This window comes from Somniosus microcephalus, chromosome 10, assembly GCF_052327205.1.
Source record: "Somniosus microcephalus isolate GS21.2 chromosome 10, FLI_Smic_1.0, whole genome shotgun sequence".
Lineage (NCBI taxonomy): Eukaryota > Metazoa > Chordata > Chondrichthyes > Squaliformes > Somniosidae > Somniosus > Somniosus microcephalus.
In genome coordinates, this window is record NC_140996.1 from 228,368,832 (window position 1) to 228,388,222 (window position 19,391).

The 19,391-nt window shown below is 42.7% G+C and overlaps 1 protein-coding gene across 2 annotated transcripts in view; it reads right to left on the reverse strand.

The window, feature by feature from the left end:
• Positions 1–19,391, reverse strand: part of uvrag (UV radiation resistance associated gene) — a 313,672-nt gene that overhangs the window by 187,289 nt on the left and 106,992 nt on the right. For both annotated transcript variants that reach the window (XM_085999709.1, XM_085999708.1), the window contains one exon: positions 1,947–2,031. In XM_085999709.1, the coding sequence (XP_085855835.1) occupies positions 1,947–2,031 (85 nt within the window). The remainder of the gene's footprint in view (positions 1–1,946; positions 2,032–19,391) is intronic.

Genomic DNA, 19,391 nt, shown 5'->3' on the forward strand with positions numbered 1-19,391 from the left:
CATAACAGAGCTGCCTTTGTAACTTATTTATTTTGTCAATTAACATTGCTACTAATTATTTGTATACTCAATATTTAAGTTCTGCCAACTATGATTCATGACTTTGTTGTCTGACTTCGCTAACTGGCAATAAAGGATTAATTCATTCCCTCAGTAGTTTATGTGGATCCTGGTGGGAGGTTGCTAGTGTAAATTCTAATGTAATCTGAACTGGTTGATGTAAGACAGTTAAACGAGCCAAATTCACTCCTAGGCATAGACTGGGTGGTAAAGCCAGACAGCTCTTTGATGACGAGTTAAGGTGAAGGGTTAAGGATTTGTCTGGTGCCCTTGATAAACATTCTTGTCAGAGTATATATTCCATTGTTCTTACAGATGGATAAGGAGAAAGCAAGGCAACAGAGCAGTCAGAAGGCGGGAGGAGTAGTTAAGTGGGGAACAGGGCAAGAGGGTAGAGAACAAAGCAGTCGATTAGGAGAAGACAGAGAGGTCGAGGCTGGGGGCACTTGACTCTGGTCTCAAAGGGAAACACCTGTACCTCCCAGAAGCTAGGTTGAAACAGGAATGCAGTAGGGAACAGGTGAGGTGAAAGTGTGGTCCGCAAGTGAACCCTACATAAACTTGGTCATCCAAAAACTCGGCTGCCCGTGTCCTAACCCGCACCAAATCCCGTTCACCCATCGCTCCCTGTGCTCATTGACCTCCATTGGCTCCCCTCCCCCACCCGCCCCGTGCGCTTCTCAAGTTCTGTATCTCTTGATCATTCCTGACTATAATCGCTCAACCATCAGCTGCCTGGGCTCTAAGCTCTGGAATGCCCTCCCTAAACCTCTCCGCCTCCCTTTCCTCCTTTAAGATGCTCCTTAAAACCTACCTCTTTGACCAAGCTTTTGGTCACCTGTCCTCATTTCTTATGTGGCTTGGTGTCAAATTTGTGTCTTATAACACTCCTGTGAAGCGCCTTGGGACATCTTACTACGTTAAAGGCGCTATATTAATAAAAGTTGTTGTTGGTAAATCCCCATCTTCATCTCACATGGTTTCCGTGGACAAATCAAATCCCGAAAGAGGAATATTGACAAGAGTATGCGATTCCCAGAGGTCAAATCAGTATGGCTTTTTGGGAACGTTACTAGCAGCAGATTGGAGCACTTGCGTCCCACCAACCAGATCAGTGGAATCAGGCATGGCTTCGTCAAACAGAGCCCACATAAGAAATATAGCAACTGCTTTTACAGAGTAAATCTTCAACACTTACTTTGTGAAGTATTTTTCTTCTTTCTCTAGCCTAGCAGAGACTGGGTGTTATGGTAAGAATCGAAATGGCGAAGGTGGCAAATTTCACAATGGAACACAACACTTCCTAAATATTAACATTAAAATTGCACATATACTGACTGGCCTATTAGGTATCACTGATTTGTTTGTGATATCTGACCAATCAAACTGTCGGTGGGGGAGGGGGGGGGAAAAGAGGGGAAGACCACTAATGGAGGAATGTGGTGAAAATGTCATGTGTAGTTCAGCTTCTTTTCCCCTTCTCATCCAATTCGCGCCCCCCATGAAAATATACTTTAGAAGTCATTCAAGAATGTTCTTTCCACAAGAATTCATTGTGTTTCTGAACGAAGGCTGCACATTTTTGAAAAGATTTAAGTTTTGGCACTTCGAGCTCAAGGACACAAAGACAAATAAATGCCAGTCTCATTTCACTTTCTTAAAATTATGCACAATATTTTTTATTGGATTATTACATTTTTTCCCCCCAATTATAGCAGTATTGCTGCACAATCATTTAAAACCTCGCGACAGGTAGCATTACGAAAGATCAATTGCCTGCTTAGTGTCTTACTGCAAGTTACCAATGCAACATTTATCACGCACAGAAAACCAAGGACAGGCACGAAATGGCAATAAATCAGCGGGAGCTTTTAATAAGTGTTTACCTTTTAGCTATACACCCCTTCCTTTCTTCATTCATAGACAAGTCCTCCACTTGTAAGCAATGACGTTTACTCGAGAATACTTTTTCTAGAGGGGGGGGCAACAAAAAAGAATCATCTTTTGAGGTTCCATTTGTAATGAACATACAAAGCCAAGAACGTTGCAGAAAAAAGTTGACTTCTTTTTAAAACCGATTTATGTTTGGGATAGTTACTAAAAGGAAAATAAAGTTTGTGTTAATTTTAAAAAACACATATATAGGAAAATTAGTAACTGTTCCATGCCCTAAGAATCTCGCTCTGTTTTTCAGCCTCTATGCCAGCTTCAGGTTAAATGCAGTCACTCATTTTGTTTATGCACATGTAATTTCCTCAGTATTTCATGCATAGGATTGCAATTTGTCATTCGTGACAGGATGGAGTTATTTTCCAATTTAAAATTTAAAAAAATATTAGACATTCACGTAATTGGTTTCAAGCAATGGTGCATCAACTTAACAAATTAAGGAAGCCAGTTGCCATTGCTGATAAAATTAAAGTTCAACGTGACATGCGTGTTTCACAAGGTCATACTTTTAATTAGAAAAGCAAGCAACTCTCAATTCTCCATCCCAAAGAGCGCTAGGGGGATTAATCAACTGTATACCAAATATACTATGAGGCGCAAATGCTTACAGAGATGTTACCACAAGTCGATAACATTTTATATTATAAGCTTTAAAGAGGAAATTACTTTTGATTTACTTTCTAGAGAAACTTGCCGGTAGAATATAATTACAGCGCGTGCTTGATGTTACCCTGATAAAAGGCTACCCAAGGACTTCAGGATTGACAGGGAAATGCGTCCCAAGCCAAAAGTGGATTGTGTTTACTGCTTAGGTTAAAAACAGGTCACTTCATGAAAAGGATCAAAGCAGGAAAATCTAATTCATTAAAAAAAAATATTCATCAAACCCGGGCTTTTTTGTGGGGGGGGGCGGGGGAGAAATCAAACTGAGTTTTCTCTCCTGATCATTATTTCCAGATAAGGTGCGCAAGGAGGCACGTCAGGGGAGGACAGGATCAGGCTTGGCTATGAAGCCTCTCACTGTTAAAAAGGCAGATGACACTCTGGGTCTAGCCTCGTACATTAAGATGCGCCCCTTGGGCAAGGTACCAGAATGTGGCCAGTGCCCATGGAGCCAGACCACAGCAACAGTCATCATCTTCAAGAGAGGAGCGGGCAAAACTAGGGGAAGAGGAAAAAAGCTAACTGCCGACAATCACTTTCTACTCTTCAACCACAATGACAAGAGATCAATGATCCCTTCTTCGTAGAAGAGTTGATATAAAATGCAACATTCCGAGGATATTATCAACCATCGAGTTGGCATAGGGCAATGTAGACTACTGTGCCACTGAAATGGCATCTGAAATTCTGATCTAAGAATATGATGCAAAGAGCGAGACCTATGAAAAAGGAGGGGGAAAAAACGAGAACTTGCATTAATTGAGCGCCCTTCATGTCCTCAGACCAGCCCAAAGCGCTTCACAGCCAATTCATTGCTTTACAACTTTAATCACTTATGTAAGCTGACGCAGCAGCCAATTTTGTGCACAAACGGTTATCCCGGTTACAAATGTTGTTACGCAAGAACAAGGAGCAGGAGTCGGCCATACAGCCCCTCGCGCCTGCTCCGTCATTCAATGAGATCACGGCTGATCATCGACCTCAACTCCACTTTCCCGCCCGATCCCCATATCCCTCGATTCCCCTAGAGTCCAAAAATCTATCGATCTCAGCCTTGAATATACTCAACGACTCAGCATTCACAGCCCTCTGGGGCAGAGAATGCCAAAGATTCACAACCCTCTGAGTGAAGAAATTTCTCCTCATCTCAGTCTTAAATGGCCGACCCCTTGTCTTGAGACTATGAGCCCTGGTTCTAGACTCCCCAGCCAGGGGAAGCAGACTCTCTTATGACGAAAGTTCATCGACTTGAAACTTTAACTCAGTTTCTCTCACCACAGACGTTGGCTGACCTGCTGAATATTTCCAGCATTTTTTGCTTTTATTTCAGATTTCCAGCATCTGCAGTATTTTGCTTTTGTCCTTTAAGAATTTTATATGTTTCAATAACATCACCTCTCATTCTTCTAAACTCCAGTGTGTAGGCCCATTCTACTAGTCTCTCCGCATAGGACAACCCTCTCATCCCAGGACAACCTCCCCTCATCCCAGGAATCAATCTAGTGAACCTTCGCTGCACCCCCTCCAAGGCAAGTATATCCTTCCTTATGTAAGGAGACCAAGCCTGAACACAGTCTCACCAAGGCCCTGTACAATTGTAGCAAGACTTCCTTACTCTTATACTCCAATCCCCCTGCAATAAAAGCTAACACACCATTTGCCTTCCTAATTGCTTGCTGGACCTGCATGTTAACTTTCTGTGATTCGCATACAAGGACCCCAAAATCCCTTTGAATACCAACATTTACTCATCTCTCACCTTTTAGAAAATATTCTGCTTTTCTATTCTTCCTACTAAAGTGGACAATTTCACACTTCCTCACATTATACTCCATCTGCCACCTTCTTGCCCACTCACTTAACCCATCTATATCCCTTTGTAGCCTCCTTGTGTCCTCCTCACAGCTTACTTTCCCACCTAAGCTTTGTATCGTCAACAAATTTGGATACATTACACTCAGTCCCCTCATTGTAGTCATTGATATATAGATTATAAATAGCTGAGGCTCGAGCACTGATCCTTGCGACACTCCACTAGTTATAGCTTGCTAACTGGAAAATGACCCAGTACTCTTACCGGTTTTCTGTCCTTTAACCAATCCTCAATCTGTGCCAATACATTACCCCCAATCCCATGAGCCCTAATCTTGTGCAACATAGATACATAGAAGATAGGAGCAGAAGTAGGCCATTCGGCCCTTCGAGCCTGCTCCGCCATTCAATGAGATCATGGCTGATCATCCAAATTCAGTACCCAGTCCCTGCCTTCTCCCCATATCCCTTGATCCCTTTAGCCTCAAGAAATATATCCAACTCCTTCTTGAATATACTTAATGAACTGGCCTCCACCGCCCTCTGTGGCAGAGAATTCCACAGGTTCACCACTCTCTGGGTGAAGAAATTCCTCCTCATTTCAGTCCTAAATGGCTTACCCCTTATCCTTAGACTATGACCCCTGCTTCTGGACTCCCCGGCCATCATAAACATCCTTCCTGCATCTAGTCTGTCCAGGCCTGACAGAATTTTATAGGTTTCGATGAGATCCCCTCTCAATCTTCTAAACTCCAGTGAGTATAAGCCCAATCGACCCAATCTCTCCTCGTACGTCATTCCTGCCATCCCAGGTATCAGCCTGGTGAATCTTCGCTGCACTCCTTCCATGGCAAGAACGTCCTTCCTCAGGTAAGGCGACCAAAACTGCACACAATACTCAAGGTGTGGTCTCACCAAGGCCCTGTACAACTGTAGGAAGACATCCTTGTTCTTGTACTCGAACCCTCTTGCTACGAAGGCCAACATAGCATTTGCCTTCTTAACCACCTGCTGCACCTGCATGCTTACCTTCAGCGACTGGTGTACAAGAACACCCAGGTCTCTTTGCACTTCCCCTTCTCCCAAACTATTACCATTCAAATAATAATCTGCCTTCCTGTTTTTGCCACCAAAGTGGATAACCTCACATTTATCCACATTATAGTGCATTTGCCATGTTTCTGCCCAATCACCCAACCTGTCCAAATCGTGCTGGAGTTTCACGACATCCTCCTCACAGCATACCCTCCCCCCCCAGCTTTGTGTCGTCTGCAAATTTGGAGATATTACATCCAATTCCCTCGTCCAGATCATTAATATATATTGTGAACAGCTGGGGCCCTAGGACCGATCCTTGCGGTACCCCACTAGTCACTGCCTGCCACTCGGAAAACGACCCGTTTATTCCAACTCTTTGCTTTCTGTCTGCCAACCAGTTCTCTATCCAAGTCAATACCTTGCCCCCAATCCCATGTGCCTTAATTTTACACGCTAATCTCTTATGCGGGACCTTATCGAAAGCCTTCTGAAAGTCCAAATACACCACATCCACTGGTTCTCCCTTATCTATTTTACCAGTTACATCCTCAAAAAATTCCAGTAAATTAGTCAAGCACGATTTACCTTTTGTAAATCCATGTTGACTTTGTCCGATCCAGTCACTGCTTTCCAAGTGCTCTGCTATTACATCTTTTATAATGGACTCTAGCATTTTCCCCACTACCGATGTCAAGCTTACCGGTCTATAATTCCCCGCCTTTTCTCTACCACCTTTTTTGAATAGTGGTATTCAAAGGGATTTGGGGTCCTGGCATTTGCACGTGGCAAGTTAGAAAGAGACTGTCAGTGGCAGCCCTGGCAGGAGCAGAGAGGGGGAAATTAAAGGGCAGGGAGGCAACAATAGGCCTCGACACCCAATTTCTGCCACCATTTTGGGGCAGCGAAGCAGAGAAAAATCCAGGCCCAAATGTCAGGTTTTGACTGTAATGGGCATTACAGACAAGGCAATCCATTAGACAAGGCAATCCAATTCTCAATTGAGATGCAACATGAATTTTTCAACAGGGGCTCACTGGATAACAGTCACAAGTGGGATCTCTGGCTACTTACCCAGTCCTTTGCCCAGGGGCGCCGAGGTGAATTGTACCGCCAGAACCTCCACATCAGCTGAGATCAACAAGCTCCACAAGGTGTGGATAGAACTTCGGACCATCTGGCCTTGATGGCCTCATGCCTTATCTTAGAAAGATTTTCCAACACGTCGTTAGCAACAAGACTACCAAGTACTGGCTTGTTTTTGTCGACACTAAGCAACTGGCACCTTGTCAAATAGTAATCTATTTCCTCTATTTTGTATGAAAACACATCAGATGTGTCCCTGAAGAAACTTCACTTGCACAGCACTGGCAAATTTATGGGCCAACACTGCCAAAATGGGATTTCTTATCCCCTATGCCGTGATAGAATGAAATCATCAAGGCAAACCACATTGCAGCCATTGGCAACTTCAAGCAACATCTGGGAATGACCTGAACTCCGCTGCCCAAGTGTTCTTCACCACTCCGGATTCTTCATTTCACTGCTCACACATTAAGAATAGGCATAGATTTTACAGGGAGGGCTAGGAAGTGGTCCACCATCCTCTCTGACTTTAATCAAGGCGGTGATCATGCGCCTTCATCACAGCAATGTATTAAATTTAAGATTTTACAGATGAAGATTACTAACCCTGCTGTGGTCTTGGTGCCACTGAGCCCACATTTATTTTCAAAAAAATGATTGTTGTTCAGGTTGTAGCTCCATGCATATTGAATACTTATATTGCATTTTACTCAAAGAATACATAGGGCACGTTGTGGATTTGTACAAGGTAACAGAACCCTGCAGGACTGAGTATCCGACTCGTACTGCTTTCATGAATTTTCATAAGGCTCTCAGTCCAATGTCTCTAGACCTTCATGAAAAAGCTTATGACTTAAATTCTGAATACTGGATTTTCTCCAGGATGTGTACTCTAGCTCCAAGATCCATAGGAGGATAAATGGAAGACTCTCAGAACCTAGTTTTTCTCAAAAGTGAACTGAGGCAAGATTGTCCACCATCACCCATTCTATTCAATATCTGTCAATTTTTAAATTAATTCTTAGGATGTGGATTTGGTTGGCAAGGCCGGCATTTATTGCCCATCCCTAGTTGCCCTCGAGAAGGTACTGGTGGGCCTTGTTCGTGAATTGCTGCAGTCCGTACTCTTTGTAGCAACTTGCTGGGCCACTTCAAAGCTCAATGAAGAGTAAACCACGTTGGTGTGGGATTAGAGTCACATCGGCCAGACCGGGTAAGGACGCCAGGTTGCCTTCCCTAAAGGGAGATTAGTGAATTATCAACTCGTTTTTGGAGGGGTGGAGGTGACGGGTGCAGGGATTGGAAAGAAAGGGAGTAAACCGGGAGGCAAACAAGAGCTTAGTCAAGATGGCTCCAAGATTACATACTGGATCATGGAAGATTGGAATGGAGTTAACCCTTTGTGGCCGGCTTGGTAATTGATACTCAAACCAGGCAGGTCTGCAGTAAACCAAAGCACTAGTGATAACTGGCCAGCCAGCCTGACTCTGGGGTTGGCATTCTTCTGACCTGGCTCCAGATAGCCCTGTAAGCCAATGTCCTAATGGGCAAGTTGGTTCTGGCTGGACAAGCAACAGGAAGTTTACCAGGGTCTTGCCCTGGTGAGCTGCATGGTTTTAGAGCGTTCGACACCAGCGGCCCTCCTGCACACAACTGGGAATTCCCAAGCCAACCTGCATCTAAGCTCGACTTCTGGAAGTGTGGGTGCCCCTACCAGGTAGAGTGCGTGTACTCTATAATGAGGCAAACTGAAATTGCACTATTCTTGGGTAGCTTGGTTTGAAGATGATGCAGCAAGCCAAGCATTACACACAACTTAAATTCCCAGTCTACAGTGGACAGTCAGGTCAAGGTGAAGTACCTGCAAACCAACTGCTCACGCCTCCCCTCCATAAGAAATGACAATGAAAACATTCAAAACAGTATGTCAGTACAGGCAGCTTGGTTTGACAACTCTGATGCACGGTGAAAACCCATGAAAATATTCCAAAATTGGGCCAAATAAGCACTGCACATACAAACGTAGCTGCTGTGGTAGGTCACAGAATAATACAGGCAGCGGGCTGGAAGCAGTCGGTGGCCCCCTCAGGGAATGCTCGGTGGCACAGCATGCAAAATCTAGTAACATGGAAGAAACTACGAGAAGGGAAGTTGCTTTTGAATATATGCGCATTGGGGGCTGAAAAGTAGACAAATTAGCAGAAAATGCTGCAACTACCCGGTTTTTGCTGCTGCATTTGATCTGCACTCTCTCCCCCTCAAGTCTCTCACTGCGTTTGTTCAGTAGGGAGGTCAGACTATAGGCTTGCCACTCCCCAATACTTTGCCCACTTATATGAAACTGAGGAAATCAACATCAATTGGAAGAAGAAAACATTCAGCAGTGAAGTGCCAAAGTGCAGCCGATAAAACGCTTCAATCAAATCACTGCTCATCCAGAACCCCACACACCCAGTCTTGCGATAAAAATCTTTTGGTAGATCAACATACAGCGGATTTACTGCAAAGGGAAACGATATGAGAATGTCTCGAGTGTGAAGACAAACTTTTATCTGACAAGCTGTATCCTGCGTTAGCCTGATCATCTTTTGTTCAATATCAGCTCACCATCTGTCCCTGATAGATCAAGAATGCCATAAACAAGAGAAAAACATACTGGTAGCTTTTTTCAGACTAGAATGTAAAATTGATGGCAGTTGCAAAATATACATCAATTAAATCACTACATATTTGACATATTTTCTGATTAATGGCGTTTTGAAAGCACGAAATATTTAATTTCATTTTCTATTTGCTTGCTGCAGGGACCTGCTTCGGGTGGACCTCCTTAGACCAACGATGGTGTCAAGTCTACAAAATATCTGCCGAGATAAAAATGACAATTTTATCTTCCACTTTCTCCCCCGCCCCCACCATCCAATTTTCTCCTCTCCTTTTAAGGTCAACTCCTTGCTGCGATACAATTCTAGATTTCGGTTACCCTGCAGTATCTCGTCCAAGAATTTCCAATCTCAGCGGCGGTGCTGTGAAAAGCACAGAGTTACTTTCAGACAATTTCGCCAGGTAGTCAACAAGCAGCACAGGCACATTTATTGTACTTTATTCGCCATTTCCTTTTTAGGATTTGGATTCAATTATTCAATTTGGAAGCGTGCGCAATTTTGGGCACTTTGCCTTTGACCAGGCATTGGAGAATATGGGGAGAGCGCAGAGGATATCAACAAGGATGATTCTGTGACTTTGGGAATAAGTTGCTGATATTCAGAAAGGTGAAGTCAGAGTCATAACGGCACAGAAGGAGGCCATTCGGCCCATCGAGTCCGTTCCGGCTCTCTGTAGAGCAATCCAGTCAGTCCCATTCCCCCGCTCTATCCCTGTAGCCCTGCAAGTTTATTTCCCTCAAGTGCCTATCCAGTCTCCCCTTGAAAACATTGAGTGTCTCCACTTCCACCACTTCCGTCAGCAGCAAGTTCCGGGTCCTCACCACTCGCTGCGTAAAAGTTTCCCCTCATATTCCCCGTATCCCTTGCCCAAAAACTTAAATCTGTGTCCCCTAGTCCTTGTACCATCAACCAGTGGGAACAACCTTGGTTTTCATTGGAGGAAAGATTGAGGGAGATTTGGTTCTGTTTTTTTTTTTTTTTTTAAATGAGAGGCACGGTTGGCACAGATAAACAGGCTGTTTAATGGAACTACAAGACTAGAGTACAAAATTAACTGGTCTTGGACGAGACTGGAGCGGAGCAGAAACCTATTCCTCTCCAAGAGTGTGGCTACCAAGAACAAAATGGTTTTAGTCTGCGGTTCTGATTTCAGGAAGGTCCTGCTATACCAACCTCCCAGGCCCACTCCCCTACCCTCCCAGCTTATATTTCCACCCAGAAGTGGAATTAAATTCAGGAAACATGCTATTTAAAAAAAATATATATAAAAGCCCCATTGTGTAGGAGGGAAAGATAATCTAAAATATATATATATATATATAAAATATATATATATATATATTTTTTTTTTTTTTTTTTTTTTTTTTTTTTTTTTTTAACTCCACCGACAATTCGGGTCACGTGAAAAGCAGTATTTGTTTGGGAGAAAGTTAGGCCCATCCTATAAACCATCGGTGTACCTCACGCAGCACTTGCTTCTCCCCTCAATAGACAGAACTCCTCTAACAAGTATCGTTTGCTTTCCACCCGCAAGACAATTTCTTACCCATTCCCAGATTTTACCTCAAAGCGCCACTGCTTTACATTTAAGTATCCAGCTGTATACAACTTTGGATCAAAATGCTGGCAAGATCTCACTAGATGGGAAACTGGCTTAAATGGTGCCCATTTTTAAAAACAGTGACAAACCAGACCCAAACAAGAAACAGAGAGAAGAGTAGTGAAAGGTGGTCTATGGAGAGCAGCAGGTCAGAGATGAGTAATGGAAATCTGAGAATCAGTGAATATTCTGGTATTCTGCAGAGAACCCTTAAAGGATTATGTAGGATTTGTGCAGAACTTCTCAACAGATTAAAAGAGGGGAGGTCTATGATGAAGTAGACTACATCTGACCTTTGGAAAGTGTGACTTTAATGTGGCAATTTGCCTTTTCATCTGTTTTCTGACAATTCAATGCTGAAATAAACTGAAGAAAGGAAACCCTTCCATGCACACCATATGCTGAATTGTACAACGGCAGGTTGCTTGGCTCCCCAAAATAAGCCTTCACATAATCGGCAACTTACAAGTGCCTTCTTTATAAAATGTCCCAAGTCCCTATACAGAGCATAGAATCAGAGAATAGAATCTTGCAGCAATAAGGACGACATTCGGCCCCTTGTGCCTGTTCCAGCTCTTTGAAAGAGCTGCCCAATTTAGTCCCACACCTCGGCTTTTTCCCATAACCCTGCAAATTAGTCTTCAAGTACATGTCCAATTGCTTTTGAAAGTTCCTCTGGGATCCAATTCCACCACCCTTTCAGGTAATGTGTTCCAGATCTCAACAACCCTCTGGAAAAAATTCTCATTTCCTCTCTCGTCCTTTTGCCAATTATTTTAAATCTATGACCTCTAGTTACCAACCCACTTGCCAGAGAAAACAGTTTCTCCCTACTTTCTCCATCAAACCCTTCATAATTTTGAATACCTCGATTATATCTCCCCTTAACCTTCCGCTCTAAGAAGAATAATCCCAGCTTTTCCAATCTCTCCACAGAACTGAACTCCCTCATTCCTGGTATTATCGTGGTAAACCTCCTCTGTACCTTCTCCAAGGACTTGACAGCCTTCCTAAATTGTGGTGCCAAGAATTATTATGCACAATATTCCAGCTGAGTCCCAACCAGTGATTTGTAAAGGTTTAGCAGGACTCCCTTGTTTTTGGATTCAATGTCCCTATTTACAAAGCCCCACACACTTTCTTAATTACCTCATCAACTTGTCCTGCCATCTTCAAAGATTTGTGAATATTCGCCCCTAAGTCCCTTTGCTCTTGCACCCCCTCAAAAGAATACCATTTAGATTATACTACCCCTCCATGTTGTTTCTCCAAAAGTGCATCACAGGACACAGAGTAGGAAGTGGGAGAGAAATCGGGGAGCAGTCAGAAAATATGGTGGAAGATGCAGATTTTGATAATTTTTGTATTCCAAGGTGAAAGGGGATGGTGGCTAAAGTCTGCCATTAATGATATAACAGGGGAGGGGGGGGGGGGGGGGGGGAATTGGAAGAACAGAAGAGACACGCAAGAATGGAGAGTTCAAGAAGATTGTAGAGCAAGGGGAAAAACTCAGTGGAATCATTTGAAGAAAAGTAAAGGATGAGGATTTTGAAGTCACTTTGCAGGGAGACTATTTCATGTAATGTTATAAACGTGCATTTCTGTTGAGTTTTATTTTTTTTTAAAGAAAAATTGAAACATCAGTTGGATATTGAGCATAATTGTCACACAGTAGGGTGGTTTAATTTTTACATGATTGTGCTGTTCCAATATACAATCAACGTGAGGAAAACTGGTGGTCAAAAAATATCTGTGGAGTCAAATGTATCTGGCCACGGCTAGCCTTGCAATTTATTAACTGATTTGCTGGAAATCCATTAAATCAGTTGGCTCTGCTGCAATCCTGATCAGCTGCAGCAAAGTCAACTTGGTGCATCGATAACAGTCCCTAACTACACATGGTGGGAATTTGTAACCACCTCACCATGTTCAAAATGCCAGCCGTGATAATATTGTAATTATAACAATTTAAAAAATTAAGTTCTACTGCAAACACTAATTAAGCTGTATGCTATTCTTGATTGGGTACCCAACTTGAGAGAGAGAGTTAGCAGAGCTACCGAAAGGCATGGTCAAAGAAAAACGAAAGTGAAGCAAATTCAAGCTTCCATATGGACCTTTCATTTTGTATCACCACTCGGAGTAGGATCGAGATTGAGCTCGACAACCAGTTAAGGTCAAACTGATATGAAAATGTGAAACGGACTGAAATTCCAACATTTTCTTTTGAGGGACCAAGAAAGGTGGATTTTGTGGTAATCAAGCTGAAATTTTATGCGAATTCAAACTGCTACTGATGAAAGATGTGAACACGAGAGAACAGAATACTTTACCACTTTTGAGACTCGGTGCCAGCAGCGAGCATTTCCAGGTCAGGCACACCAGGGTTAACTCCCTTTGCTCTATGCCAACAATGTACATTTAGTCCCAGTCTCAGACCACCAGTGTGACATTTCCAATTCCCAATTAGTGTCGAAGTGCAGCCAGTTTTGTTCTGTGAACTCGCCCAACTTGGAATTAAATTGCGGTCGTCCAAACACAGACCCTTACAGACAACCAAGATGAGAAATGTTCTTCGCATTAGTCGGGCCTGCGTTCAAGCCCAGATCCTACCAGGTGAAATAACGGTCTTCACATCAGCTCTGTTGCTCAATCTCGCTGCAATTCATTTTTCATAATGTTGTGACATTACCTCCTGTAGAAAGATTTAGGAGGAATGTACGAGCAAATACTGCTGCCCACATTTTGTCAGTGGGAATAAACCGATGATGTGGCACACCTGCTGGGGATTGAAGAATTGGCGCTCAGAAAGACTCGAGGTCCTCAGAAGGGAGTTGTATTTTATGCAAATTCCATTAACACTTGTAAGATCCCGGAGCTTAAAAACATCGAGGTCATGGGATTTTTGGTTCCAATTATTAAGTTCAGGTTTATATCACCTGCTACACAATTGGTTTAAAAAAAAAAAAAAATTCTCAAAAAGGTTACCTTGTTTGAATGTGGACAAGATTACATTTTTCTTCAGGGAGAGGTCCTGGCTTTGTGTCCAATATTCAAAACAAAGTTGAGTCTGGGTTAGATTAAAAATCTGCTTAAAGGGGAAGGAAAGTCCAGAGCACTTCAGTGCCAGGGTCAATGACAAAACTTTTCTTCTTGCAATAGGTGTCCAAAACCTTACTACAAAATAATGAGCTTTTAAAAATTCTTATCTGAATTCTTTGTAAAGTAAGAGATTTTTTAAAAATTCCAAAATAAGTTGAGCCCAATGGTAATTATAAAACTCAATGATTCACATGCCTAAAAGATGTCCACGGAATTATTCATGTCAAATGCTTTGAGCAAAATTTCTCTTCTCGTCTCCCCCTCCAATCAACTTGTTTCTCTCTCCGTCCCAAGCAGCAAGGGTATTGATCCACAGGAGCCAACCATGATACAGTATTTCACTTAAGTGGCCACGCTTTATGATTGAGCCTGGACAGTGTGCATCAACATCTATTTCACCAATGGGGCCATCACAGCCTAGGCCAAATCTTACTTCCCCCAACATCCATTGCACTTTGCAGCTGGTCCAGTGGCTTCCAACAACAGGAACCCAGTTGTATTCTCCTCCTTAGCCCTGAAATACAAATCATTTGTCGCATCCCCACTGTTGCTCTCACTGAAGGAGACCCCGAAACCTACATAATTACTTCTTAGAGAAGACACAAATCATAAGAGAGAAAAACAGAAAATGCTGGAGATACTCAGGTCAGGCAGCATCTGTGAAGAGAGAAACAGAGTTAACGTTTCAGGTCGATGACCTTTCGTCAGAACTGGAAAAAAGCAGGAAATGGAACAGATTTTTAAGCAAGTGTAGGGGCTGGGAAAAGGGGAGGGGAGGAAAGAACAAAAGGGGAAGGTCTGTGATAGAATGGAAGGCGGAAGCGATTAAGAGACATTCAAGGCAAAAGGAGACGGTAATGGGACAGGTTAAGAAACAAAGGATGGCTCTAGATGAAGTGTAAATTGTGCTGGCAGAATGAAAGACAGCTGCCATGTGGGGAGAGGAAAAAAAAGACAAAAAGTGTGGAAAAAAATATATTTATAATATGATAGGAGTCGAGGTTATGATCTGAAATTGTTGAACAAATCATAAGAGGTTCTACAAAGAAATGCAACGACGGACGTCACTTGCAAGAAGATCCTATTCCTTTTCGGGTCGATCAAAAACAATAAATCCCCAGTCAGAGCCAGTATATATCCAAGGATGACATGACTCTCACTGTGCAAAGGCTAGACATGCTAATTATTGTCTGCTGTCACTCCCAGGTCCCTCTCGGCCTCTTTCCTAGCTAGTTTGATGCCATTTATGGAGTAAGCAGTGCCCCCATTATTTCTTCCGATGCATAAAACTTTGCACTTAGCTAAACTGACTTTCATTTCAAATTTTGTCTAGATCTTGGTGTAGTTCCTTGGCTGCTGCACAAGACTCAGCAGGCCCGCCTCCACTCCCAATTTAATATTTTGTGAATCCAACCAACTTGCAGCAAGTTTCTGAAATCATTTTGTATGTGGATCTACAGGAAACTTTCGATTTACCGGCACCTAAATAACCGGAAATCTCAGTTAACCGGCAAAATGCAGGAGTAGGTTCAGGTAAGTTTTTACTTCATATTCTACTTGCCTTCCTCGATCTGTTGCTGTGCAAGGGTGTGGCTGCAGCTGTTGCCAAGCTACAGAGACGCTTGGAACTTGTGGCCATTGTTCTGAACCTGTTGCTAAGCAACAGGGTTTGTTGCTTTATACGGAACTCTCAGCTCTCCTATCTTTTACTATAGCTTTCGGTTATCCGGAATTTTTGATGAACCGGCACCACGTCGGTGCTGGATAATAAGTTTCCTGTAAAAAGGTGCCCTCAGTGATGATCTGAGAGACGACTTGGGACTGTCTGAGGGACTCTCCAGCCTAATGCCACTCCCCGAATACATACTACTAATTTACTTTTCTTTCCCTCCCTATGAAGTAAGACTACTGGGTTAATCAGGCTTGCCTCGTCTCCTTTATGAAAAGTGGCTTATGTCCAATCGAGTGGGATTTCTATTGATTCCCTCATGATGATAGTCCAGTCATTGCAGAGAAAACAACAGATTTTTGAGCTAGGTAGCCCCAAATCAGCAGACCATAATTGAGGATATAATTTTGAAGCTGTATACAGTTATAGTCAGACCACACCTTGAATACTGCATTCTTCAACCCTGACAGGCAGCATGTGACTGGGAAAGTTCTTGGTCAACAGTCCTATTCAGATGAAACCCATCACCTGTACAGCTTCCCTTTGCCCCAGAATTGATTCAAATGTCCTAGGAATCCCTCCCATCTACATCTTTTCTCAAGTCAAATGTTAGTATATCTAAATTAGCTTCTTCCTACCTGACTGACCATGCAGCATTTGGGTAAACCGGAGATCTTGTTCTTTAACTGCAACTCTTCAAACTCACCTAGCAAGACCCCAATTCTACACTCACCTGCGTGTTCTTTAAAATGAAAAAAGAGAGTACAAGAATAAGAGATTCAGGAACAGGCATCAGCAGTATTGCCATGAAGAGAGAATTTTTCTTAAAACTATCTTAAGTGAAACCCAATACATCGATCTGTATTTCTTCTCTCTTTTTGTTAACTGTTATGAACCCATTCCTGCCCAAATGCAACGAGATCTACAAAATGAAAGACCTCAATCGGTTCTAGAGCCAATCGATATTTCATACATTTTGGATTCAATTTCCTATCAGTATGAATCTTTAATGTTGTGCATTTCACGGTCTGTCCTTGCTGACGATACGAGGTCTTCACAGGAAATCTAGTAGTTTCTTTGCCATTGTTACTAACAAGGTTTCTGGGTTTGAGTGTCTCTAGGCAATCTTTCAAAATCAGAAACTTGTGCTTCCAGTTACAAGTTTAATAACACTGAGGAAGGTAATGTATCAATAAACTCTGGGGGTATTACAGCTATATTAGATACAACCTTAGGCTGGGGCGGTTGAAATTTTAGAAACATTGATAAAAAGGCATTGCTCAAAACAAAAGACGAGCAATGTAATCTATACAGCGTTTGAAAGGCCACATCTGCAGTTGCCCCCCTCCTCTCCCTCAGAGCAGCTGGTCCAGCAGCCAAGTGCCAGCAACTTTAATAGTTATCACTCGATTCTTTAAATACCCAGTGCTGCGATTCAAAATGGGTAACAAACCTTGATGTACATTTAATGGGATTCTTCAACTGCCTTCAATAAGGGATTGCACGGTTTAATTAAAGATTTATTTTTCAATTCTGCAGTGCTATTTTCCTCAAGATGACAGCTGATGGCACTTCCAACACATACAACCCGACTTCAATCTATTCGTCAGTATCTCATGAAAACAAAAATCAGCTCTTTTCACGAGGTTTGGAGGTAGTCAGTACAGCCAATCAGATCATTTGGAAGACGGGACTGGAGCCAGGAGAGACCAGATTGTCTGGACAGCAAGACTGGAGTCAAACTTTACTTTCTCCCGCTGTTTCTTCCACACAGAGGTAAAGGAACTGCTGACTGCTCAAGAGTCGCAATTACAGATGTGCCTATATCTGCGAAGGAGCTTTCTGGGTCATGTCTGGCTGTTGAAGGTTTATTTTCTTGAAGACTGGTTACAACTGCTTTTTTGAGCATTTCTGTCAATGCCTTTGTGGCATTGCTAAGGACTGGAAATAAAATGGGGTGCAGCATCGGAACGGTGATGCATTTTATAATGCAGGAATGAGATTGAACAGTTTAGATTGTTCCCTTTCTGGGCCAGAGAGGTTAATTGGCATTGCATTAACAATTATCACATCATTAAAAAAGGTACTTAACTCCGTTAAGTTCCAGCCCTAACTTTCTGCAGTGCATTTAATGGGAAACTAATGATCAAATCCAGCAAATTCTTAAAAATAACGGAGAGGGTAAAGGAGAGATGCTGTTTGTGCGAGGCAAATGGCGGAGCGGTGTAAATCGACCACTCGCAGTTCTGAACACTCGCAACTCACGCCGTATCTTAAACCCCTGAATTTGCTGACCGATTTGCTTATTAACACAATAAATAACGTAATAAATGAGTACGCCCGCAGCTCGAGTTACGACAAGCCTTTGTTGCACTGCACTCAGTCTAACTTCTTATTGCCATAGGATTATATTTAGGCCGGTTACTGACCGTCAGTTCTTCTGACGCGCTTGGTCAGCTTGTGCCAGTTTTCTGGGTTGGATGAATGGAAACACTTTTTACCCCCTCACCCATAAGAAGCATGCAACAGGTAACAGGGGAAGAGGAGCTATTTATAAGTCTCATCGTAGCAACAATAAAAAGTAAAAGCAACACCATCACTTTAAGACAAGATGTCTCGCAATGGAATTCTATAAGCTTTGCTGATAACTCTAGGACACTGCAGCGTTGTCAGCTGTGGCTGCACTCTTACCCCTCGAGTTAGAAGTTTGTGGGTTCAAGTCCCACACCAGAGCCTTGAGCACAAAATCTAGGCCGACACTCCCATGCAATACTGAGGGAGTGCTGCACTGTTGGAGGTGCTGTCTTTCAGATGAGACGTCGGACGTAAAAGAAAGATCCCGTGGCAGTATTTCGGTAAGGGAGTTCTCCTCAATGTCCTGGCCAATATTTATCCCTTAACCAACATCAATAATACAGATTAGCTGGTCATCATCACATTGCTGTTTGTGGGACCTTGCAGTGAGCAATTCAGCTGCCGCGTTTCCATTACAACAGTGACTGCACTTCAAAAATACTTCACTGGTTGTGAAGCGCTTTGGGATGTTCGGAGGCGCGTATATAAATGCAAGTCAGTCTTTCTTTCACTTCGGGAAATGCTGCTTGTAAACCAAGAAGAAAACTTAAAAATGTGCATCTCACACCATGCTGGGTTTTAGATTTAAGAGGGAAAGGGTAAGAATAAAAAACGGTAAGTCATATTCAACTCAAGTATTTCCTTTTGCAGCGCTTCTCTGCGAAGAGTTATGTTCCTCTATTTTAGCTTTTAAATAGCAGGCCAATAACACTTCGGTGACACAAGCTGTGTGAGGAGCTGTAAAGAGATGATCAGAGAGGGGGAAGACATCTCCGGCTGCAACCACCGGTCATACTGATGTCTCTTGGCATTTAAATCTCTACCAAGCATTTACTAGGCTGCATTTCAGTGGAATATTAAAAGAAAAAGCAAAACCACAATCGGTCCGATTCTGTATCTTGCCATTGGTCTCTGTCGTTTTCAAAGCGACTGCCCTCAACACCCCAGTGCCTGCTCCATTACACAACAGCTGAAACAGACAATTTTGTCTGGGGTTCAGCATTTACGTTCTAAATTTGTCTTCTCCCTCGAAGTGAAATCTTCAGTCATGAATATATATTAACTGTGTTTGATTTTGTGAATGGCGCAATTACTTCAGAACGTTTGCCACCTTCACCTGATTTTAATTTAAATTAATGCTGCTTCCACTTTAGATTTAAAAGGGGCACCGTCTTGA